At 43.3% G+C, this 25,766-nt stretch overlaps 1 protein-coding gene across 1 annotated transcript in view; it reads left to right on the top strand.

Annotated features, from left to right (window-relative positions):
• Positions 1–25,766, top strand: part of LOC128840495 (microsomal triglyceride transfer protein-like) — a 35,310-nt gene that overhangs the window by 1,352 nt on the left and 8,192 nt on the right. Inside the window, exons 2-14 of the mRNA XM_054034557.1 lie at positions 2,853–3,034; positions 4,895–5,038; positions 6,299–6,406; positions 6,908–7,024; positions 10,654–10,793; positions 11,469–11,622; positions 13,833–13,990; positions 15,098–15,266; positions 16,733–16,840; positions 16,969–17,181; positions 17,897–18,111; positions 20,850–20,947; positions 23,337–23,458. Coding sequence (XP_053890532.1) covers positions 2,853–3,034; positions 4,895–5,038; positions 6,299–6,406; positions 6,908–7,024; positions 10,654–10,793; positions 11,469–11,622; positions 13,833–13,990; positions 15,098–15,266; positions 16,733–16,840; positions 16,969–17,181; positions 17,897–18,111; positions 20,850–20,947; positions 23,337–23,458 — 1,928 coding nt within the window. The remainder of the gene's footprint in view (positions 1–2,852; positions 3,035–4,894; positions 5,039–6,298; positions 6,407–6,907; positions 7,025–10,653; positions 10,794–11,468; positions 11,623–13,832; positions 13,991–15,097; positions 15,267–16,732; positions 16,841–16,968; positions 17,182–17,896; positions 18,112–20,849; positions 20,948–23,336; positions 23,459–25,766) is intronic.

A 25,766-nucleotide genomic window follows, 5' to 3' on the forward strand; every position in this document is an offset into this window, starting at 1 on the left:
TAGCCTGCTATGGTTAGGTAAATGATTAAGTTAGGGACAGGGGGTTATGACTTAGCTACACTTCTCATCACTGCTACTTTAAAACAGGCATAACTGTGGATGAAAGGGGGAGTATGTCATCTCTTCCCTCACCATCAAATATTCTAAGTTGTCCAAGGTAGGATGGAATGAATGGTCATCTCTGTAAGAATTCTTCAAACTTTGCTGAGCATGAACATATCCATGGAACTGTGCTATAGGACTAGAATTCAGTCCCTGGAAAGAAACCTCTGGCACCGGCAGCAGTGGACAGGAGTAGGAAATGAAAAAGAGACTGACGTCTTCTGTTGAGAGCTAATCTCCAAGGTCCCATCTGAGGTCTTGAAGTCCCACGGCAGGGTTCCCGTTTTTATTTACCTTTCAGCAGAATTGTGCAAGCTAATCCTTAATGGGCCAATGAATCAACCACTATCAACCCTATCAATCAAAAGATCTCCTGACACTCAAATATTACAGCGATGGGCGTGTTACAAGAACCTACACAGAATAACATAGAAAAAAACTGCAGCAAATTAAGAAAGTTTTTACAGGTTTCCACTGGTTGACAATAGCAAATGTTATTGTATTAGGATACCAGCAATCTGTAATTCAACAGTTTGTAAGGGATTAAGAAATAGAATGAAGGTTCCCTGTAAATTATGAGTGGATGGAGTTTACATACAGTACTACTCAAGGGTGAATGATAGGGCTACTTAGTAACTTTACCCAAGGTCTCAGAGACCACAGCAGAGAGTGGAAGAAGATCCTCATCTGATATAATTTGTCATAGCTCCATTGTTATAATTCCATTGACTTCAGTAGAGTTATAACAACTTAAACCAGTTGAGGATTTGCTCCAGGCTGTGTATTCAAACTGGTGGTGAGACACTACAGTGCACATAATTAATTTTAATAGGCCCACATTTGGCTGCTAAACTTGCTATGGACCTGTGCTGGGTAATTACATAGACCATTGAACCCTTCCATGCAGTGGTTTTGTTAACAAAGGTATCTTACTAAATTTTCATCCTTAGTCCTTGATAAACCCCAGATATATGAGTGATAAGATGGGGAAGGTGGGATCAGGGAATCCATTCATTTATTTTCTCATTTAAACAAAAACACTTTCCTACAACCAAGGAAAGAAAACCAGTACCACTGGGCAAACAGACTTTTGTGCATTTGCTGGAAATGTATATCCATTCCTGAAAAATATAGTGAGTATATTGGTAGTGTAGTAGTGCCCTACTTGTATTGGTTGAAGAGGGGGACTGGGGAATTAAGCATTTTCTAACAAAGATTCATTGTATCGACCTATCAGTATTGGTACAATATTGTCTATTTCAAAAAGCAAAGCAATACAATTCAGAAGTATTTTCATGGGCCCAAGGGGTAAGTCATCGCTGGCAGAGAAGGGAGCGAACTCCATCAGAGTTTGTGAAATCAATCCCAATTCACCCTTCAATCTGATGATGGAACTGTATCAAGGAGCTTTTGATCAACCTTTTACATTCCCTCCCTGCATCCATTAGAGCCAAGGGGAGTTCCCTGCCCCTCTTCCCAGCTGAATCTGTAGAAGCTGGGTTGATCTTCTCACCTGAAAGTCACCCTGTTCACATCAATTCAGCAGCATCCAAATATACGTTTGAGGCTAGAACATCAGCAGGTGTAAATTGGGGTAGCTTCGTTGACGTTTGGGCTAATTTACACTAATTGAGGATCCAGGCCTTGAAATTCAATTTTCTGGGTTAGATACAATACATATTGCTAATTCACTCTCAGTTTTAGAAGTGATTCCATTTATTTTTCGGCTCTGTTGTTGATACACTGTAAAATGGAAGACACAGGCAGATAAAGCAAATAGTTTTGTTGTTGTAACATAAAAATGTTCTTTCCCCTGCCAGTCACTGGGTTAGGCTTTAGTGCAAATGACCCAATGCAACTTTTTAAGGTGATATATATATAATCTTTCAAGCTTTCAGAGTCAGTGGAGTTGGACAGAGAGAAATCCAAACGACTGTCAGACATGAAAGTAGTTTCATCCCTAGTGTCACTCCACTGGCTTCATCTGCAAATGTACATTGCCGGTATTATCATGGACATTAGAAATAGAAAAGCCCTTTTAGGTCACTTGGCCAGTGCTGGCCAGCCCTGTTCTGTACATTGTTTCTAATGCTTTGTGAAGTCTAATTCTAAATGTCTCCCTGGATGGCAATTCCACCATTTGGGTGATTATGCCACAGGCTACAAATCTTGAGGTGAGGAAGCATTTCTTAGTATTTAGCCTGATTTTTCTCTTTTTAAATTTTAATTCATGGTGCAAGACCCATTACTGGGCTAAAGCTCTCATAATGTCATAAATCACTTGTAGTTTTTGCAGGGTTCCACCTAAAGGCTCTTTGTACAAATCACAGTCTTTGAAACATCTACATCTGTGAGGGGTGAGTCTGTTATTGGCACTTAGTGGGGAAAAGCAGAGCAGAGACACAAGCTCTCAGAAAGCTCAGTCAAATCTAAGGGTGTGGACAAGGTCCTTTCTAACCTTTACTCCTAATTGTACCCCTTTTTTGAAGGGTCCAGGAATAGGAGTTACTAAAGGCAGGATAAGTGGAGGTTCTTTCTACCAACCCAGGCCTCAGCAGCAGGACCAGGGAGAGTAAGAAAACATATGTATTTCTCTCAGACAGGTTCTGATCTAAAGCCCATTGAGGTCAATAGGATTCTTTTCATTGCTGCTTAACCTATATGCTGAGATAAATTTGAATCCAAGCCATCATGGGTACTGAAGAATGTGAAAGTGTGTGCATGGCTTCAGTTCTGGTCTCCTTTCATAGGGAACTTAGAGACACCATCTTTCCAGCCTGGAATCCTCTATCAATACCGCTACTCACTGGAGGTGCAGCTAGATTATGTCTCAAGGTTGTCCTTGCAAGGAAGTCGGATGCGGGCTGAAGCTTTGGTTCAGGTGCACCTGCTCTGGAGAAATCCTGCAGGGGAGCAGCTTCTCCAGATCCAGGTATGTGATGGTTTTGTCCCCTAGTACCTGCAAGCCTGAGAAAAGCTATTGGTGCTTCTAGTACCAACAGGCTATGAGGATTTCCTTTTAGTTCAAGTGGTAGAGCTACTACTGCTGGATCATCTTGGGCTCCATCAGCAACTGGTTCCTCCCATGTAAGCAGATGAAGTTTTTACTCAGGCATGCTGACTGGAGAAACTGGCCAGTGGCTTGTCCTTACCCAAACATTAATAAGCCAGTTTAGGGCCAAAGCGCTTGCCTGAGAGTTTCTTCACTGAATAAACACATAGCAATGCTAACTTCAGTTGGTGGGCACAGGGGACATTCAATCCCAACCATCTTCTGTTTCCGACATAAGTGGTGTCTGTGAAGAGTCTATGAGATATGTTAAAAATAGGGCTGTCAAGCGATTTAAAAAAATAATTAACAGCGTGATTAAAAAAATAAATCGCCATAAAAAAATTAATCACATGATTAATCGCACTATTAAACAATAATAGAATACAATTTATTTAAATATTTTTGGATGTTTTCTGTATTTTCAAATATATTGATTTCAATTACAACACAGAATACAAAGTGTAGAGTGCTCACTTTATATTTATTTTTATTACAAATATTTGCACTGTAAAAAAAACAAAAGAAATTTTATTTTTCAATTCACCTAATACAATGTAGAGCAATCTCTTTGTCATGAAAGTTGAACTTACAAATGTAGAATTATGTACACAAATAACTGCACTCAAAAATAAAACAATGTAAAACTTTAGAGTCTACAAATCCATTCAGTCCTACTTCGTTCAGCCAATCCCTCAGACAAACAAGGTTGTTTATATTTATGGGAGATAATGCTGCCCGATTCTTGTTTACAATGTCACTTGAAAGTGAGAACAGTTGCTCACATGGCATTGTTGTCGCTGGTGTTGCAAGATATTTACGTGTCAGATGCGCTAAATATTCATATGTCCGTTCATGTTTGAACCACCATTCCAGAGGACATCCGTCTATGCTGATGATGGGTTCTGCTTGACAATGATCAAAAGCAGTGTGGACCAACACATGTTCATTTTCATCATCTGAGTCAGATGCCACCAGCAGAAGGTTGGGGTTGTTGTTTTTTTTGGTGGTTCGGGTTCTGTAGTTTTCGCATCAGAGTGTTGCTCCACACCTTGTCCCTCTCGGATTTTGGATGGCACTTCAAATTCTTAAACCTTGGATCCAGTGCTGTAGCTATCTTTAGAAATCTCACATTGGTACCTTCTTTGTGTTTTGTCAAATCTGCAGTGAAAGTGTTCTTGAAACCAACAATATGTATTGAGTCATCATCTGAGACTGCCATTACATGAAATATATGGCAGAATGTGGGTAACACAGAGCAGTTATGTAACAAAAAAAATCTACTGTAAATCGCACTTTCACGATAAAGAGATTGCACTACAATACTTGTATGAGGTGAATTCAAAAATACTATTTCTTTTGTTTATCACTTTTACAGTGCAAATATTTGTAATAAAAAATAATATAAAGTGAGCACTGTACACTTTGTATTCTGCATTGTAATTGAAATCAATATATTTGAAAATATAGAAGAACATCCAACAATATTTAATAATTTTCAATTGGCATTCTATTGTTTAGCAGTGTGATTAAAACTGCGATGAATCATGATTAATTTTTTTAATCGCAATTAATTTTTTTGAATTAATCACGCGAGTTAACTGCGATTAATAGACAGCCCTAGTTAAAAATGAACTCTGTGGCTCCCCTCAAGTCAAATGGCCAGAGGTGCTGGGAAGTGGGACACACACACGCTCTGTGACCCATACCCTCATACCTTCCATCTGTCTTTTGTGGTTTTAGATCCAAGACCTAAAAGTCTACCATGATTCAAAACACAAGAAGATTCAGAATGTTACTGGAGACCCATCCACTGAGGTTGTGCTGGGCAAAGAGGACACCGAAGAGCTTCAGCTGCCAGTTTTCCTCCACTGGAAGAATGGGAAGGTGTGTTAATAGTACCCTACCCACAGACACACAAAAAGCACCTCCCCCATCACTATTCAAACCCTGAGGAGTCCCTCATTTTCCCTGCTTTACATTCTTGCCACTCTCAGTATGTGTCAAGCACAACTCCTCTGGCCATGGACCCCAAGATGAAACTCTCCTCAGATGCTATCAGTGCTGCGGTTTAACTGGCTAGTGGGAGAGACTGTTGAGTAGCAGAAGGCATTCCCTTTCTGGGAATAAGTGCCCTACCCCAGCCTTTCAGTCTCTAAACACCTGCCAGCCCAGACAGTTAGTCACTTCACTTCATGCACTAATGGAAGGCACTCCAATATTATGGTGAGGAAGGTGCTATGAGCACCTCTATAGAACAGAATAGAGCAAATGAAAGAATTTGGAAGTAGATCTCCTGCACAGCTTTGGGACTATAGAGTCAGCCAGTGGGCTCCAGGTGTGATAGTTCTGTTGAAATAGAATAGTCTTGAGCAGTCTGGGTTAGCAGTGGTGACTCTAGGTCAAATTTTTAGGTGGGAGAGTGTTGCTTATTACTGCATAGAAGCTGATTACTTAAGAGAACTCTTGAAAGCTCTTCTACACCCCCCACCCTACTCAGACAGTCTCGCCTCTGCTGTGACTTGTAGGTTGTTCAGGGAGGTACCGACACTCTTTCTGAAGTCCTGCTATTGCTACAAAGCCGCCTGCTCTGTCATACATTACACAATTGGGTGGTCTACAGGAGCTGCCCCTGCACTGGTCCTACATTCACTGTTCAGTTAACAGCTGTGGATGCCTCATAGGATTCGGATGAAGATAAAAGAATGTTATTTCGACTCAGTAGAGCAGTGTTCCAGGTACGCACAGGTGGAACTGCCACTGCTTTAAGGTTTGCGCAAAGTGCAGAGGCCTCACTTTTTAAAAAGACTTTGTGGCCATAAATGTATTGTGAAATTAAGCCCATGCTAGTCAGGGATATCAGGGTGGTTTTTTTAAGCCTTTCCAAGCAGTGTAATCGTCACCTAGTTCTAGTACAGTGTCAGCACAATGAATAGAGTCCCATGCCTGAGGTTCTCCCTACTGCCCCCTCATCTGAAATTTTTCTCCACCTTGAACTGCAAGATCAGTCTAGAAAACCCTTCTGAGAGCCTGGGAAGAGGGCAATTCTCTCATTATCATGCTATCTCCATGCCTTCATGCTGAGTTCTTGTCCCTTTCTCAGCAGAGTCTGGGATTCTCTCCCATAAATCAAATTTCTTCTCATAGGTAGAAGGCATCTACGGAGATAAAGGAAGAAGGTCCCAGACCTTGAATCTGAAACAGGGCCTCATCAGTCTCCTCCAATTCCAGCCACATTCTGGGACAGCAACTGAGGTAGGAGCAGAATATAGTTTTTTTGTTTTTGTTTTTTTGTTTTTTTTTCAAAGAAAAAGATGCAGGAACTTAGTGCATCAATAAAACCATCCCTGGAGTGAGAGGGCGTTTCCCTCTCCAAACGTATTCTTCTTTTCTGCAATTGCTAATTAATGCCAGTTACAATTATGTTTTTCATAATTTCTGTCATTATATTCATGCTCTTTTTGTGTTTACTTGCTATAATGACTTAAATGTCAAACACCCATTTGGGTGTGCAGTTGCCTGATTTTATACACTCAGTTTGTTGCAGTAACTATGCTAACTGGAATAGGCATGTGGTTTTTGAGCCTCATTTTCAAAATATGGCCCTTTATCTGGTTCTGTGCAGATTTTCTACATAATCTGTTCAAATTGGATTGAATTATTTTTATGTATAGTGAACTGTATTTTATTCTGCCACAAGTTCTACTCACACGTTGTCATTTCATGACATGATTTCTTATATTTGTTTGGCTTCAGGAGGATGTTTCTGGGAGCTGTCAAGTCACATATGTTGTTTCCGAGGATTCCATTGTAAAGACAAAAGATCTGCAAAGCTGCACAAGGCCAAAGTTTGGATTCACCTCCGTTAACAAAGCAAGTCCATTCCTACATTGGTAGTGGTGGGTTAGAATGTTCCTGCCCAGTCACACCCCTTTTAAATGTACTACACTTCTCCAGATCTTACCTTAGGGTCAGTAACTTCAGGGAGGTCCCAGAGTGAACAGTCTCAGGTGTATTATGATCATTTCATGCTAGGGCTTAAAGAAAGCTTTGAAAAGAAAGAAAAGTTCATTTTTGAAGCCTCCTTGGGGTCTCTTCTGCCAAAGCTTGGTGGCTACTGAAAAATTAAGGCAGAATCAGATTCAATGATCATTCTGAGCCTCATGCTCAAAAGGAGCAAAGGAGACTGAATATCCAGAAATATTTGCTAATAGTGAAATCAATTGGATTGTGGAAGTGGAAGAGTGTGACAAGGGAAATGGCAGAAGCCCCAATGGCTGGTTTCAGGCATTCAGACCTGGTAAAATTAGGTACAATTCTAATGATGCTAGTGGCCTTACATCTGCCTATGCCAAGAGTGATTTGACTCATGTCTTAGATTTCACTGAAAGCACTAGAGAATAAACTATAGGGAACGAACCTGCACTATAGGTGACCTAATAGGAATATTTATATAAAAAAAGCCATTTAAATGTAAACATGGCACATTTCCCACAGAAAATAATGGAATTTCTACCAGGACCAAATTCATGAGGACACAGGTTTGTCCAGGGTGGATGTGTGTGTGAGGATAAGGTTGAAGGCAGTGGTAGAACTTTAGGATTCAATCTAATAATTCCCATTGAGTTAATGGAAGTCCTGATCAGGATCAGGACACTAGTGCCTTCACTGGGCTGAGAGACAACACGGTCAAGTGAACTGAGTGCTTGGCTAGAACTCAGGAGACCGGAATTCCATTCCTGACTCTCCCACAGGCCTGTAGTATGACCTCTCTGAACCTCAATTTTCCCATCTGTAAAACAAAGCTAATGATACTGACCCACCATTGTAAAGTGCTTTGAAATCCACAGATGTAAAGCACTATATAAGAGCCGGGTATTATTACTCCTATAATTCACTATGTAAACTGGGTCACTGTATCTCATGTACAAACATTCACAAAGCAAACCTGGTAGTTTCCTGCAGCTCTATTCTTCCCCTGTGACTTCCCCATTCATAAAGAATCCTCCAGATAATGGGGGTGTCATCATCATGCTCAGATAATGTCTCCTGAAGTTATCCGAGGTCTCTGAGTGAAGTTGAGGGCAGCAGAGAGGTGATGGTGAAGTCCGGCAAGTGCGTCATTTCTTTGGAAAGCAAAAGAATCTCATGCAAGGTCACTCTGCAGCACAGCAAGGGAGCCAAGCATTTTTGGCTTGGGTTCACTTTTGATAATTTGTGCTTTTTCTCTCTTTTTTACTTTGTGAATGGCCTTGTGAATAAGCACACTAACCCAGGAGGCTTTCCCTTTCTGTGCTTTCCTTTTTCACAGGAGATTAAGGGGTGGGGGTAAGGGTATTGCTGGTGAAATTTGCTGGCTTGACACTGCTGCAGAATGAAGCTTCTCTTTATCCACAAAAGATCCCCTCACATTGCCCCTTTAATATGATTTGGTCACACTCTGTATTAGGAATCTATTTACACATTGTTTATAAGGGTTACTAAACAAATAGTAGATGTTACAAATGTGAGTTGTTTGCATTATAGATGGTTATAAGCACAACAGTAGAAGATGTTATAGATATTTTTGAGCCATGGTTATAGTGACCTGCTAGTCTTTATAACAATCTATAACATCTGTTACTAATTCCCTGAACCATAATTCCCTCCAATTAAGAGTATCCCTTAATTGTAAGGATATTGGGGGTATGGATGGGAGTTGTCTCTCTAGATTGTCTGAATGTTTGTGACCAGAATGAGTGTGATATGAGACAAAGGCAATAGGGAGTTACCTAGAAAGAGAGCTGAAGACAGTCAGACCTGTAGTGCTGTCAACAGAGGCTGATGGAATGCCATTCAGAATCCATTGCTATTGCCACGTGAGGCATTCATTTCACATTTGTTTAGCTAGTTTTGCACAGAGCACTGTGTCTCTCTTGATGACTAAAAGAAACAGCCAAGGCACCCAAAGCATAAGAGTTGCCCTGTGTTAATACATTTTGTTATTCATCTCTGGAGACCAGGGCTCAAATATGGAGTAAGTCAAAAGTGAAATGTGTTTGGTGAGCTCAATATAGTCCCTGGGACATGTGCCCATAGCACAAAACCACTTCACAAAATTATGTATCAAAACCCATCTTCAGTGCCTTTTCCTGGGCCACTACTTGTGCAGTCCTGTGCTGTACATGAGTGATTAGAGGCTGGCTGGCCCCAGACAGTAATTCTTTCTCCCCTAGTCCAAAATCCCTTCCTGCTACTTTCACCCTGAGAAAGCGTCACTGTTTTTCCCTTTAGCTAAGGCTTTGGCAATGACAATTTGTAATACATGGAACGTTCCACTGGGTGTCACTGTTCCTCCACACTAATCTCCGCTATAGCGTGGGAACCTGACAGGAAACATCTCTCTTTAGTTTAAGTGCTCTGGTGCTGAAGATGGCGCCAGATGTATCTTGAAAGACCCATTCCTCCCATGCAGGCTGGATGTTCCTCTTAGAGCCCGTTGTTCCACTTACAGAAAATTGCTGGTGGGAGTTATGCACGTTCTGGCAGCAGTGAAGGGACTAGCAAGATCCTACTGGTGCCCAGAGAATGCCCTAAGAGTAACAATTAATGTTGTGCTCTACAGTTAGATATAGAAAATAGAGTAGGCATTTCTTTATTTTTCCTTACATACATTTTAAGATGAATCTGGGGTTCATGAAAGGGTAGGATTGAGTTAACAACCTTTCTCCGCAGCCCCCAGCCTTGTTGAAGATGGCCCTACTCAGCTCTGCCAGCCCAGAGTTCAGGAACTGAACTAGACTGTTCCATTCTTGGGCCCTACCCCATACAGTTATTCCAATGCACTTGAGCTCTCAGATAAAGCGTCTCCAACTGTCCTACTCCTGTCCTCTCACAGCTCAGTCAGCCTTCCTCATTCCTTTTCTAGCTATTCCAAGCCTGTGCCACCTCCCAGCTCTTCAGTGCACTTAGCTGTAACCTGAAGCAGTCCCCCATAGTCTACTACTAGATCCCAGCTCAGTTTAGCAAATAGACACCAGTCTTAACCTGCAACAACCACTGATATCCCTGCCTTGGATTCCTAAATAGCTCTGTCTCTGTACTTCACTTCTGATCTGACCCACCCTCTGCTGAACCACCTTTTAGTTCTGCTATTGCATCTCAATCCCAAGTTACAGTATGCCTTGTCATTATAGTCCTGGACTCCACACAATAATGCCAATATATGCGAAGCATGACCTCCTACTATTATAGTCACAGATCTGTCCGGGCACCCACAAACAACATCCCCTCCTAGTTCAGTCCTGGGCATCTTCCCTAATGACCAGAAATAGACAAAGCTGCCAAATTGTGTGGTGGTTCTGTCATGAGGTGGTTCTTTCATCCAGTAGGCTCCAGGGTAAGACTATCAAATGCATAGACACAACTTTTGTTAGAAATAAAAAGGAGAGCAAACACTGAAAGGAGAACAAGAAAGGAATAGATTGGCAAAAAGATAATGTGTTCGTTCCATTCTTTTGCAGATTTTTGGAGTTCTGTGGCAACCCACCAGCAGAAGCTTTTACTCTGTACAAGGAAGTCTCATCCAGTCAGTGCTGTCGGAGGAAAGCCACGTAGTCTCTCCAACCTTGAAGTCCTCCATTGGCACCAAGATCATGTCAAGGTTAGTGCTGTGCTGGTTCCAGGGGCTTGCATACACTGAGTAGGCTGGATTGGGATCAATGTCTGCCTATCAGAGATACACTCCTCCCGTGTGGGCTTGATGTCCTTGTTGTGTCTTGATGTGGGCCGTGGAGAGATGGTGTGAGATAAAAATTGGGCATGCTGAAAAAATCATCCCAGAGGATTTATATTTTCTGGCTCCTACATAAGCCCAGGGCAGGCTACAAAATACACCCCAAAATTAGCTACCTTGAAGGCTCCTCCCCCTCCTCTTTATTTTCCCCTTGCGCCCTCTGAAATACTAAATGCCCTTCATTTACCACTAGATCCATTTCACTTCACCATAGGATACACCAGTTGTTCTCAAACTTTTGTACTGGTGACCCCTTTCACACAGCAAACCTCTGAGTGAGATTCCCCCTTTATAAATTAAAAACACTTCTTTATATATTTAATACCATTATAAATGCTGGAGGTGAAACGGGGCTTGGGGTGGAGGCTGACAGCTTACGACCCCCCACGTAATAACCCAGTGACCCCCTGAGGAATCCTGACCCCCAGTTTGAGAATCCCTGAGATAGACCATACTGATACCAGCACATGTCCTGACCAACTCCTAAGCAAAGGGAGGTTTAAAAGATGAAATCCTTCTCAACAGCCTCTTTTCTCTCATCAGACAGCAGCTTGAACTTGTGTCTTCTTCGATGCCTGGCCCTGCAGAGACTCCTGGACAAAGCCTTCAGGAAGCTCTGGCTGGCATACTGGAAAAGCACCAGCCTATAAGCACAATTAGCGAGCCCTTCAAGAGGACCTGCATACAGTGCCCGTCAGTGAGTAGCACCAAATGCTTGCAGAAGAATTCTCTTTCTAATGTGACACTTGGAAATGTAAAACAAAGTGAGATCTAGCTGGAGAAGGCCAAAGGGCCTGAGAAGTTTAAATAGAAAATCAGTACACACTGTAATGGCAAGGAAGGGCCAACAGCAGCTACGCAGCCAGTATCTATCACTGTGAGAATAAACACAATGGCTCAAAAGAATTCCCTGGCTAACTTTGACCCGGGCAGTAGGTAGGGAGATTGTCCACCAAAGTCTCATGATTACAAGGGCTGCTTCATCTCATAAAGTAATGAAGTACTAGTGTAAAGACACTTTTTCTAGTGTGCCCACAGGGAGAAAAGCAACTAGAAATTCTTACTCCAGGCAACACTTACGTCAGGTATTCTTATAGTTTTCCATAGTTCCTCAGTCTGATTGGAATGTTATGCAGGGTCCCCAAAGTGCTGCATAAGTTTTCAAAATGTTATTGTTCATCTGCAGCACTGGAATAAAGGGCTCTCTGAGTAAACCCATGGAGTGTGGTAAGCCGGTCTGCTGTTGTATACTCTGAAATAATACACACTCAACAATGGACATTAAAACTATTGTACTGAGAGAGGAAATATTGCCCAGGATACTGGGGCTACACTCCATTGTTTTTGGAAGTGTGATGGGTTCTTTAATAGCACCTGAACAGTAGCCACCAGAGATGGAAAGAAGGAACCGTGGGTGAAAGTTTCATACCAAGGACAGCATCCCTAACAATGCCCATGTTAAACATTCTTTGTATTCTAGTGGTGCCCAGGGACCCCAGTTGAGGTGGATACCCCCTTTGTTCAAAGCCCAGTAAAAAAGATAGTAAGAGACAGCCTCTGCCCCAAACAGCTTATAGTCGAAATAGACAAGACAGAAGAGAAACAGAAGCATGAAGTCACTTGCCCAAGGTCACACGGCAGTGTAGTGGCACAGTCAGGATCAGAATCCAGGTCTTCTGACTCCCAGTCCTGTGCACTGTCCACTGGACCATGCCTTGTACAGGTTCTCTCATTAAAGTGGTCAGACCCTTGATAGAGTTTCAAGCCCTCATTGTACCAGTTGGGGCTATTAAATTGTCACTGCACAGCATGTTTCCCCTCTCATGTCTGTTCTTCAACACATGCTTCGCAGACCAGCCCATTTAAATGCATTTTCTCTGGTTTTGTGATTTTGTGGATGGAACAGTTGTCCTTAGCCATCAAAGTTTTCAATTTCATCTCAGGTTGCATGCCAAAGGCATAGCCCTCTGCTCCATTATGAACCCACTTTCCTGATTGGTCAGAGGTACTGTCTAGTTTTTTGTCAGGTGTTTGGCCTCAGTAACTAGTCCTGGAGGTTCACTGCTCACATGCTTTTCTTTAAGAGCTTTGATGATTGAAGGTCAGGCATTGAAATTATTAGCTTTTCAAGGCTGGTGCTTTAACTCCCATGCTTGATCTTTTTGAAAGGGTGATGAGAAAACTACAGCAGGAGGACACCTGGTGTCTGAGACTCCTGAGAGCTGAGTAGGAGTAACTTGCCTTGCAAATAGAGAGGCCAAGATTCAGCTCCCACTTCTCATTCTTCACACTGTAGTTCTTTGCTTTGTAGTTTCTGCATGTCCAAAGTCGTCAAGTCCACCCATGTTCCCTGTGAGGGAGCAGAGGTGTTTAGTAGCCTGGAGCCACACTTCTGTGAATTTGTCAGCCCACATAATATAAGTGAGGTTGAAATGGGTCAATACAAGGCACTACAGAAGGAAGGAATGCGGTTGATGCAGAAGGTAGTACTCTTCCCTCTGAGTCACTATTTAATCAGTGTCCCAGTCTGGTATTGCAAGGGGAGGGGGGCAAATGATGGAGAATTTGCAGCTGGCAACTGAGATCTTGATTGTCTGTGGTCATTGAATATCTCATGGACTTTTTACAAGAATAAAGATATTAGTCCTGGCCAAATTCCAGATGGATCATAATATTCTGCCTACCAAAATTCCCCTTACAGTGACATGCTATTCTTTATTTCTGTCCTAAATATTTGGATCTAATGTTGTTGCTAGCTGTGGAAAGGCTGCCAATGTCCATGCCAGAGATGGCTGCATTTAAGGGATGGGTGAAATAATCCCTGTCTTTATACTGTGTACATTTTGTCCCATGCTATGGAATCTATATAAAATTGCCTTTATTGATAATATGAGCATTTGTTTTCAGCTCAAAACATATTTGAGGACTCTTGGTAACAGGAGAGTCAAAATGGATGTCTCCAAGGTGTCGACAACCTGGCAATTCCACAGGTTCATCCAGATGCTGCGTGGTGCCAAGAAGAGGGATGTCCTCCAGCTGCTGAGGAAAGCTCCGGAGAAGACAGTGTAAGTAAATTCCCCAGTGACTGTCCAGAAAAGGCGGCAGCCATTCTTACAGACACCTGTGCATAGGGCAGTTTCTGGACTCATTTTAATGTTTAACCACATTTCATTCAGGCAGACGCAAAAAGGGCACATTATCATTCCCAGTATCTCAAATGACCAGTCTGAAGAAGTTTGAGGGCCACTTTTTTTAAGGACTTGGCCTTTTCTTACAAGGTACCGTAAGTTTCATAGATTCATAGATTCTAGGACTGGAAGGGACCTCGAGAGGTCATCGAGTCCAGTCCCCTGCCCGCATGGCAGGACCAAATACTGTCTAGACCATCCCTGATAGACATTTATCTAACCTACTCTTAAATATCTCCAGAGATGGAGATTCCACAACCTCCCTAGGCAATTTATTCCAGTGTTTAACCACCCTGTTAATTGGATGTGTTGCAGATTCAGCACATTTTAGAGTAAATGCTCTGGTGAACCTTTCAGAGACACGCGCCCCATATAAACGCAGATCCCTGCTCTACATGTCCCATTCAGTAATTCCAGGACAATGTCATTTTTCACTTCCTATGCTGAACTGTTGCATGGTGTTACTGTGCGCTTTTAAAGGCTGCTGCCTTCCACCCAAGACGTGGTTGCATTTCAGTGCTAGGTGAAATCCATATGTGATTACATATATATGGTTCCAGTTCAGCAACTGCTGTAAATTAGCTCATTTATGGATGAAAGCTTCTCTAGAAATGGCAGCTAATTATTTATTTTTATAATTTATCCAATTGAAACTGCAAAGGGTGTTTATATTGGTAGAATGTAAGTTGAGCTGGAATTACCCTGCACACTTTTGAAAAGCCTCTGGACCAAATTTAGCCCTGATGTAAGTGGGTGCAGTTTCACTGACTTCAATGGAGGACTGAATTTACTTCCTTATCTGGAACCGGGGGAAACAGAAACAAGGGATCATATACTCAGCTGGTATATATCAGTGTGGGTTCATTTGACTTTAATGGACCTATGCCAGTTTACACCAGTTGAGGATCTGGCCCCAAGTGCGTCCATCCTCTCTATGTTCAGCGGTACATGGTGCACATAATTCGCTTTCTCCTCTCATTCCAGTACCTTCTTCATTGATGCTGCAGTTGCTGCCCAGTCAACAGCTTCCTTGGCAGCTCTTTCTGAATTTCTGGATTTTAGCAACAAAGGGCAAGTGCCCCTGCTAGAGCAGTTTCTCTATGCTGCAGCCTTCTCTCCTCGGCCCTCAAAAGAACTTCTGCGCCTGGTGCTAGTAAGTCAGAGGCATGTCCTCACTCCCCTTCTGCTCTTTGGCGATACGACTACTGGATTGGGGCTTCATCCTGCTCCCATTAAGTTGAGGAGAAACTCTCAGTGACTTCAGTGGAGCAAGATCAAGCCCTCACAAAGGAGAAAGATAAAATGCTAAGTATGTCCTTTGTCCATCCTAGCATTTAATGAAGGGACTTCAGCAGCAATTCTCATGATTTTGGACAAAATGCTGCCCTATATTAAAGGGAGCAAGTTACCTAGGTGTATTGACTAGAACTGGTTGAAATTTTTTCAAATAAGATGGGTTTTTTCCCCCCATCAAAAATGGTTTGTTTGGGAAATGAAATTTTACATGAAAAACGGACTCTTTTTCATTATTTTTCAATTAAAATGTTATCAAAATCATTATGGAAATGGTTTTTAACATGTTAAACTTACTGAAAAACAGATTTGATAGTCAACAAAAAATCACTAATGCTGTTAATTAACATGTCAATAACAATTGAAAAAAAACATTCAGACAATGAATGAGTTCATTTTGATCTCAAAGTGGAAATAATTCTGAAATTGCAACATTTTTTACAAATCTCTTTTCTCCAGCCAGCGTTGATGTTGACATCTCAATAACTGTACTTACACAAGGCCACAGGGAGTGAGGAGGGAGGAAAGGGAAATGAGGAATTCTGTGAAGCAACCCCTAAAACCACGGTTAGCTCGTGCAGTCTGAGATCAGAGGGGCACTGAGAATGATCTCCTGCCGCCATGTTATTATGTACGAAGGCAAACCTAAGATGAAGTTGGAGTTCCTTTTTACATTTCTGGAGTAACCAGTGGGCCAGTAGGAGTGTTCCAGGCTGGCCTCAGGACAGAGCACAGCCTGATACCGTCCACACTAGTGGAGCCTATGAGAGCTTGGAGGGAAGGTGTTTTTACACCTCTGTTGACAAAGAGACTTCCTTTGCTCAACAGTAATCCAATTATGGCCCAGGGTTGGCCTTCAAAGGGAAGCCTGTGCAGCCCTCCTCAGCTAGAGTTCTGAGACCGCATAAAGTAAAAGAAGGGTTTATACTGGAGGGAAAAGCTGGCCAGGATATTTAGGACTCCATCCAAGACACGCAAAATCCCACCAAAGGGATTAAGGTGGGAGAGGAAAATTCATTTCTGTGTAAAATCCCTCTATTTAAGCTATTATTGTACATGAATACTTGAAATGGGAATAAGCATTCTGAGGAAATAGGTGGCATGGCTTTAGATCAGTGAGCTGATATAAACAATAAAAGCTTAATTGCCTGTTATGGAAACCTGAATATTGTGGGACTAGGCCATGAATTGCCCGCCCCCCCGGGCAGATGAAAGCAAGACTAGAGAGACTCTCTCAATAAACCCTTTGGGGTAATAACTAAAACATATTCTCTCTCCCCCCTCCCCCCATGTCCTGCCTTCATTTCGTTACACCCACTCTCCCAGGACAAGCTGAATGGAAAGGAGTTAGACCCTGCCATCTGGGAAACAGGGATAATTGTCATTGGCTCGCTAGTTGGCAAGCTGTGCCGGATGAAGCTGTGTGGATTGCAGGTGGGTTTCCTGACAGGATTGCTTCAGTTATTCTTTTTAGCCCTCCCCTTTTTTCCCCACAGCTGCCTGAAAATTGTGTCATGCTTCTTTTTCACCCTGCTCTGTTTCTCCCTCCTCCAAATAAACAGGAAGTAGGACTTGGAATGGAAACTGTTCTGAGAAGATTAAGAGACACCAAGGAGAATTCTGAGATAATCATTTACCTGTTGTCCCTGCAGAATGCTCTGCTCCCAGAAACCATTCCTACTCTCCTGCATTATGCAGAGGAAGGGTCTGCAGGGGTCTCAGGTACAGCAGTATCTGCCCTACAAAGGTTCTCCTCTCAGCATATCACTGGTGAGGTATGGAACGAGCCTACTTAGAATAAGAGCTTTTCCTTATGCGTTTAAAACACCCTTCCATGAAGCAGCCAAGGTATCTGCGTCCCAGGAAGTGTATGGGATATCATTCTCACCACGTCACTTTGTAACTACCAGCATTCTTCATCTTTCGCATTTGGGAGATAATGCTTCCTTAAATTTTCACTGCTATTCCCAGAAGTTCCTCTGGCCTGCACTGAGAAGGAAATAAGTGGTGTGCTTGCCCCATGGTGCTTAGATGGATGTATCCAATTAGCAGAGTCTCTGTGTGATGACTGGACTTGCTGAGACTTGTTCTGCACATTACTGGAGCTGAAATTAACTGGGAGCTTTGTGGCTTATAGGCATTAGCCATACCTGGGGAGCCAGAATGGAGACTCCCTTTACCCAAGTCAGTAGGAAATGTGATAGTTCCCTAGATCTCAGCCTGTCTTTCTAACACCTAGAGGTCTCTCAACTTTCCTTTCCGAGAGAGCATTCTCCATGCCTTGCCACCACTAGGAGAGATGCCATCTAGATTAGGAACAGGAGGCAGCTCTGCAGAGCATTGGTGATGACTATACTTCTGGGGTTTTTCCTGGAGTTGTAAATAGTAGATCTTCTGTTCAAAGCCCAAAGTGTAGTGTGAGATGCCATAATTATATATTTGGTGTTGGGAATGGTGAGAAGTAAAGTTTTAACTATATTGTGGCATTAGGTGAAAAAGGCAATGAGGAGGATTTTCCATCAGAAAAGCAGAAACTATGAAAAAACCTCTCGACTAGCTGCTGCTGAAATTCTGTTGGATAATGAGCCTTTGCCCATGGACCTCACCAATATCCTGCTGGCCACCAGAGACCTGGAAGCAGAAATGTCAAAATTTTTACTTTCGAAAATCCAGACTAGTTTACATTCTCACCATCACCCAGCCAGGTGAGCATGGAGACAGGAAAGTATTAATTGTCACTCTAAGACCCAAATCCCTTTTCCCCTTGTTCTTCCTTTTCCTCTCTTTCATTCTCTCCAACAGTCTCTCTCTTCACTCTCATCTGTTAATCTTTCCTTTTGTGTTGTTTTTTCCCTTAAGCAAACTAATTTGATTTAAGTTCCCAGATTTGTTGCCTCAATCCAGTGGTATTCCATGTGTGGTTGCCAGTTCCAGGCAGTAAACAATATAATACGGAACACCAAAATGACAGTGTAAAAACTGTAGAAGTGTTTGGAAGCTAAACCCCGGGTTGCAAGATATCTATAAAGTATGAGCAATGATATTAGTCTCTCCAGATTCTCAAAAAAAGCCCAACCCAACACCTGACTGAAATGCAAAAGTTTTTGAGCTAGGCAAATAGTGATAGACTCGAGGAGCTCAATCCTCCTGGGGCCGGTTTTGTTTAATATCTTTATTAATGATCTGGAGGATGGTGTGGACTGCACTCTCAGCAAGTTTGCAGATGACACTAAACTAGGAGGCGTGGTAGATACACTAGAGGGTAGGGATCGGATACAGAGGGACCTAGACAAATTAGAGGATTGGGCAGAAAAAAACCTGATGAGGTTCAACAAACCTGATGAGGTTCAACTGCTACAGACTAGGGACCGAATGGCTAGGTAGCAGTTCTGCTGAAAAGGACCTAGGGGTCACAGTGGACGAGAAGCTGGATATGAGTCAACAGTGTGCTCTTGTTGCCAAGAAGGCTAACGGCATTTTGGGCTGTATAAGTAGGGGCATTGCCAGCAGATCGAGGAACGTGATCGTTCCCCTTTATTCGACATTGGTGAGGCCTCATCTGGAATACTGTGTCCAGTTTTGGTCCCCACACTACAAGAAGGATGTGGAAAAATTGGAAAGAGTCCAGCGGAGGGCAACAAAAATGATTAGGGGGCTGGAGCACATGACTTATGAGGAGAGGCTGAGAGAACTGGGATTGTTTAGTCTCCAGAAGAGAAGAATGAGGGGGGATTTGATAGCAGCCTTCAACTACCTGAAGGGGGGTTCCAAAGAGGATGGAGCTCGGCTGTTCTCAGTGGTGGCAGATGACAGAACAAGGAGCAATGGTCTCAAGTTGCAGTGGGGGAGGTCCAGGTTGGATATCAGGAAAAACTATTTCACTAGGAGGGTGGTGAAACACTGGAATGCGTTACCTAGGGAGGTGGTGGAGTCTCCTTCCTTGGAGGTTTTTAAGGCCCGGCTTGACAAAGCCCTGGCTGGGATGATTTAGCTGGGAATTGGTCCTGCTTTGAGCAGGGGGTTGGACTAGATGACCTCTTGAGGTCCCTTCCAACTCTGATATTCTATGATTCTATGATTCTATGAATCTATTTAGCTTAACAAGACAGAAGGTTAAGGGGTGACGTGATCACAGTCTGTACGTACTTACATGAGCAACAAATATTTGATAATGGGCTTTTTAATTTAGCAGACAAAGGATAACAAAACCCAATGGCTGGAAGCTGAAGCTGGACAAATTCACACTGGAAATAAGATGTAAATTTTTAACAGGAGAGTAATTAACCACTGGAACTATTTAAGGCATGTAGGGAGTGATTCTCCCTCAGTGGCATTTTTTAAATCAAAATTGGATGTTTATGTTAAAGATACACTGTAGTTCAAACAGGAATTATTTTGGGGGAATTCTATGGCTTGTTGTATACAAGAGGTCAGACTAGATGATTATAGTGGTCCCTTCTGGCCTTAGAATCTATGACATATCGCACCAATGTATTTGAATACATTTATTCAGGTAAAAAAGTGAATCCAGTTCAAAAGTATTCACGGCCTCTTCATTCATTTTCTGCAAACATTCATAACAAGCAACTTTTCATTCACAAAAATATACGCAGAAAGGGGAAGTGTTGTAATGCTCCAATGAACAGATATTCACAGGAGTGTTCACATAACCATCTTGAAAGCTCTTTGGGGATTTGGAAGTCATCCAGTCAAGAAAGAAACAATACCATGGTCACCTACATTACAATCACATGCTTGAATAGTAAATTAGAAATAGCCATTAATCAAAGCAGTGCTCATGGTAAATCGTTTGTAAGCAATTCACAGGCCAGGATATGTTTGCACAAACCAGTTCTTAAATCATTCTGAACAACAGACTAAATAATAATAATAAAAAAAAAATCAGTCAGTTTGCAGATAATCCACCAATAGAAGAAGATTACATTTACTGACCACATTGGCCAATGTGAATATCTCAGCCATCTCTAGCACATCACATTCTATTCTTGTAGGACTAAAACTACACCCAGGCCAAGGAAACCCTGAGCTAGGAAAGGCTTTTATACCATTTCACAACTCCACTCTGCTCCACCCTCTCTCCCTCATTTTCTTCTTCTGTCCCTCTCGTGCTGTAGAACCATTAATTACAACCGCCACTAAGGCTCAAACTTATGCATGTCATGAATAGTTGCTCGTGCCATAGGGGATATTGCTGAGCTATTTTCTCCCTCCTTTGGGAGATACAAAAGAAGAGAAAGATTATAAAGGAGCTTGTTTAAGTAAAGCTGTTTTATGCCATTTAAATTGTTCTCAACGTGTTGTTAAATATAAACCTTCCAAAATGGCAGCTGCCTTTTCTGGGTTTCTATTTAGATTCAGACAATTGATTTTCCTCTTTTTCTGCCCCACCCATACACACCTTTTCCTGTTTTTTTTTTTCTAGGAAAGCAATGAAAGAAATTCTGAGAGATCCACAGATCAATAATTACAACTACCTCTCCAAAGCTGGCAGTTCCTCTTCTTTCTCAGGACCCTTGGCAGGTGACAGCATGGACAAGATTATGTTTAAGTTCATCTCAAAAGACCAAGTGAAAGTACCTGTAGGCAGAGCCTACTTGTGGAATCCATTGTCAAGGGGCACTGGGAGTTACAAGGGATCTCTAACTTGTGTGACTGTCCCAAATTTAACACGAGGTGGCAAGAGTCCTCTGTATGTGTCCTGAGATGTCTAAGCACATTGGTTATTTCTCCATTAGCTCTAGTTGCATGTACTTTAAAAGCAGTGGGGAAGGACAGGCAATGGAAGGATATGTGAGGGAAAGAAACTGCTGTGGTAGGGCCACCACAATCCTAAAGCTGGCTCTACATGTAGAGAGTAAAATGACTCCTTTATGGAATGAGGCACAAAATCAGTCAGACATGGTCACACATTAGCAGAGCCATTGTTCTTGATTCTTTACAAAGCGTATCAGTGCCACTCTGAAGCTGGCTGTGTGGAGTGATGTCATCCAAATACATCTGTTTCTGGCATACTGTTTGTCAAAGGGCACCCCCACCCTGGAGCACCCTCCTGTAACAGCCACAGCATGCCAAGAATGCCTGTCTCAGTTTCCCCTTTCAGAGGCCCCAGTAACTCCACTTCAGGTTCGCTTAAATAATACCCCTACCACACCCCGGGTATATAGTCCTTAACACCCCATTCTTCCCAGCAGGCCACTTCCCACACCACTTTCTTTGTTGGGAGTCTTTCCATGCCATACTCCAGTGTTTTCCACCACACCTAGGCTCTTGTCAGGCCTTTTCTGTCTCTCTGCCAGGATACCCACAGCAGCCCTTCCAGCTAGAGTGGAACCCCACCTCTTCCCAGTAGGAACCCCCACAGCCTTTGTGCTGGGAGGTCATCCTCACCAGGGGAGAATCCCTCACTCCCCCATCCCTCTCACTGTTCTGCTAGATCTAGGTCTCCAGGATGGAAGTGCCAGTAGATAATCCCCTCCGCTGCTCCCTAGCCTTCAGCCCTCTCCAGCCCTGAGTTGCAGCTCTCCAGCTTAGAGCCAGCAGGCACTTCCCTCAGCTGCTCTCTGGCTTTCAGCTCTCTCCAGCCTTTCAGCTCCATTGCTCTGGTTTGGGGAAATCAGTCAACAAAACCACTCTTGTTGCGCTCCTGCCTTTAGCCTTCCCCCAGGAACCACCTACAGCTTTCTTCCAAGACTTTTCCACAACCCCCTGGTCTCTGGCAGCTCTCACCTATTCTTTTCCTGATTGACTTGGCCAACTCTAACTCACCAAGTTGGTTGGGGTTGGGGTCAGGGTCAGGGTCAGAGATGCTTGCTTGCTTCCTCCCTCCCCCTTCCACCACCATCCCATGCCATATCTAGGGCCCAGCCAGGTACCTTATTTTAAGCCCAACTTAGGGAGTCAGCTGACCAATCACAGGTGCATTGGCCTCTTCCTCTTAAAGGACCAGTGCCACCATGTGGTACTTCTTCCCACACACTTTGTACAAATACTGATCATGCCAGTATCACAGTTCTCCCAGAATCTGCTAGCACAAGAGATGAGCCAAATCTAGGACCTAAACCTGTGGTAGATCGCTTGTGTGATAGAACACTGCTGCTAGTGCTAGGCCAAGAGACTAGCTCTATTCCTGATTATTTCTTAATTCATTAGAATATTTTAATAAGCTTTTCAAAGGGGCAGATCCTTAGCTGATGGCTGTGACAATTTACACAACCTTTATGATCTGCCCAAATATTTTTATCCCCACCCTCCAGCTCTAATTTTTGTCCCCATTCATAGCATTTCACCCTTTTACCTTTTAATTGTCTTCCTTTGTATATCCCCAAAGGATATTCTGGGCATGCAGAGGCAAACTAAATGGGAGTCAGGAACATTTTAGGGCTAATCCTTTGATTATTATAAGTTTGGACGAAGATGAAATTCCCTCATATTTCAGCTTCTTGGTCAGACTGTTAATTGTTAGTGTATGGGACTGTGCTGTTCATCTACCATAGCCTGGAAGGGAAGAGCTATTGAATATAATGATATGATCTGAATGGGGTTAGTACTTACCAAAAGACCTCTAGCCTCTTGTCTGATTTACCCAGAAACACAACAGGTTATATAGCAACGTAATGTTTCCTGCACCCCCATCAGAGCTCTTCTGTACTTTGAGTTATAATTCCACTGAAATTGACACCTTGAACACAGAAGACCACACTGGAGTTCTCTGCATTCCCATGGCAGAATCCTCAGATCTTCCCATTATATTACATGGGAGGCCGCCAAGCTCTTTATTTTCCAGTGAGATAGTTGCAAAGTGTCCCTCCCCTCAGCCATTATTGGAATGTTTTAAAAATGGATGTGTAACATTTTGCCAGTGATGACTGCTGTGCAGCTCTACTTGTTAGTGTCTCTTTCTGTCTTTCAGTCACTGATGACATGCTGTCCACTTTCAGTCTGGAGCTGCTATTCACTGAGAGTGGTCTCCTGAGGAAGAGTGTCTCAGGTTTCATGCTGCGAAGCCATGGCCACCAGCTTCAGGCAGCTCAGGTCTGCTATCAGGTTTTGTCCCTAGATATGAAACTTTAGATGACCTAACAACAGATACACATGTGGGAACCCAGGACTCCTGCATTGTGCCAGCAGACATTGAATAGACATTGAATAGCTCCTCTTTAACCTTCCTTGTAGGCCTGGGGGTTCCTAATATTTGACTTGGGATCGGTTTTGTTCAATATCGTCATTAATGATCTGGAGGATGCCGTGGATTGCACCCTCAGCAAGTTTGCAGATGAAACTAAACTGGGAGGAGTGGTAGATATGCTGGAGGGTAAGGATAGGATACAGAGGGACCTAGACAAATTAGAGGATTGGGCCAAAACAAATCTGATGAGGTTCAACAAGGACCAGTGGAGCGTCCTGCACTTAGGAAGGAATCAACAGTGTGCCCTTGTTGCCAAGAAGGCTAATGGCATTTTGGGCTGTATAAGTAGGAGCATTTCCAGCAGTTCCAGGGACGTGATCATTCCGCTCTATTCGGCATTGGTGAGGCTTCATCAGGAGTACTGTGTCCAGTTTTGGGCCCCACTCTACAAGAAGGATGTGGAAAAATTGGGGAAAGAGTCCAGCGGAGGGCAACAAAAATGATTAGGGGGCTGGAGCACATGACTTATGAGGAGAGGCTGAGGGAACTAGGATTATTTAGTCTGCAGAAGAGAAGAATGAGGAGGGATTTGATAGCTGCTTTCAACTACCTGAAAGGGGGTTCCAAAGAGGATGGATCTAGACTGTTCTCAGTGGTACCAGATGATAGAACAAGGAGTAATGGTCTCAAGTTGCAGTGGAGGAGGTTTAGGTTGAATATTAGGAAAAACTTTTCACTAGGAGGGTGGTGAAGCACTGGAATGGGTTACTGAGGGAGGTGGTGGAATCTCCTTCCTTAGAGGTTTTTAAGGTCAGGCTTGACAAAGCCCTGGCTGGGATGATTTAGTTGGGGTTTAGGTCCTGCTTTGAGCAGGGGGCTGGACTAGATGACCTCCTGAGGTCCCTTCCAACCCTGATATTCTATGATTCTATGACTTCATGTACCCATTCAGAAGCCCTCAGAACAGAGAACATCTGCTGCATCTAGCCACACATAGGAAGGCTTAATACCTTAGCTGCTTGTTATTCACTGTTCTGAAGTGAGAACCAGGGCAAACCTGCTATTTTAAGAGTGCCTGCACTGAAAGTTGCTCACCTTGGGTAAATGTCCCACATACGTCAATATTTTCCTGACATTTGTATTCATCATCTATCTATGGATATATGGGCCCATATCCTCAGCTAGTGTAAATCAATCTCATTCCATTGACTTCAGTGAAGTTGCACCTATTTATGCCAGCTGAAGATCTAGCCCATGGCATCTTCAAAAAGACTGGAACAGAAACACTCAGGGCCGGCTCTGACTTTCTGGCCGCCCCAAGCAAAAAAAAAAAAAAAACTGGCGTGGCCGGAGCCAGGGTGCAGGGGGACTCCCTGCCCTGCAGATGTGCCCCGACTAGCGGGGGTGGGGGGAGGGAGCGGGGGGAGAGAGAGAAGGGGGACGGCCAGGGCTTCAGCGGGGCGCTGCCACGCGGCCCCTCCTGCCACATGCCCCCTGCCGGGAGGGTTCCACACCACTCCCGTCAGCTGGGAGGGAAGGATGCGGGCTTCCCTGCTGGGCTTGCTGCAGGGCACTCCCGTCCTCCACGCCACTGCCCCCTACAGGGCGGCTGGAGCGGAACACACACAGGAAAAAAAAAAAGCGTCCGTGCCGCCCTAGGATTGGGCGGAATGCTGCCTCCTACAAGCTGCCGCCCCAAACACCAGCTTGCTCGGCTGGTGCCTGGAGCCAGCCCTGGAGACACTGCTGTTATACTGATGTTTTTAAATTTACTACTACAAAGACTGAGTGAAAGCCCTAAAGTCAATGGGAGTTTTGCCATGAATTGGTCCAGGGTTTCATCCCAAAAGTCATTAGATAATAACTGGTTTTAGAGTGGTAGCCGTGTTAGTCTGTATCAGCAAAAACAACGAGGAGTCCTTGTGGCACCTTAGAGACTAACAAATTTATTTGGGTATAAGCTTTTGTGGGCTAAAACCCATAGAGACTGTTCAGTTTGGCCAATGTACATGGCAGAGGGGCATTGCTGGCATATATCACATTCTATTCAAGGGACACCATCACAGGACCTAACCACATCAGCCACACCATAAGGGGCTCGTTCACCTGCACATCTACCAATGTGATATATACCATCATATGCCATCCCTCTGCCATGTACATTGGTCAAACCGGACAGTCTCTATGCAAAAGAATAAATGGACACAAATCAGA

Source organism: Malaclemys terrapin, chromosome 7, assembly GCF_027887155.1.
Source record: "Malaclemys terrapin pileata isolate rMalTer1 chromosome 7, rMalTer1.hap1, whole genome shotgun sequence".
Classification (NCBI taxonomy): domain Eukaryota; kingdom Metazoa; phylum Chordata; order Testudines; family Emydidae; genus Malaclemys; species Malaclemys terrapin.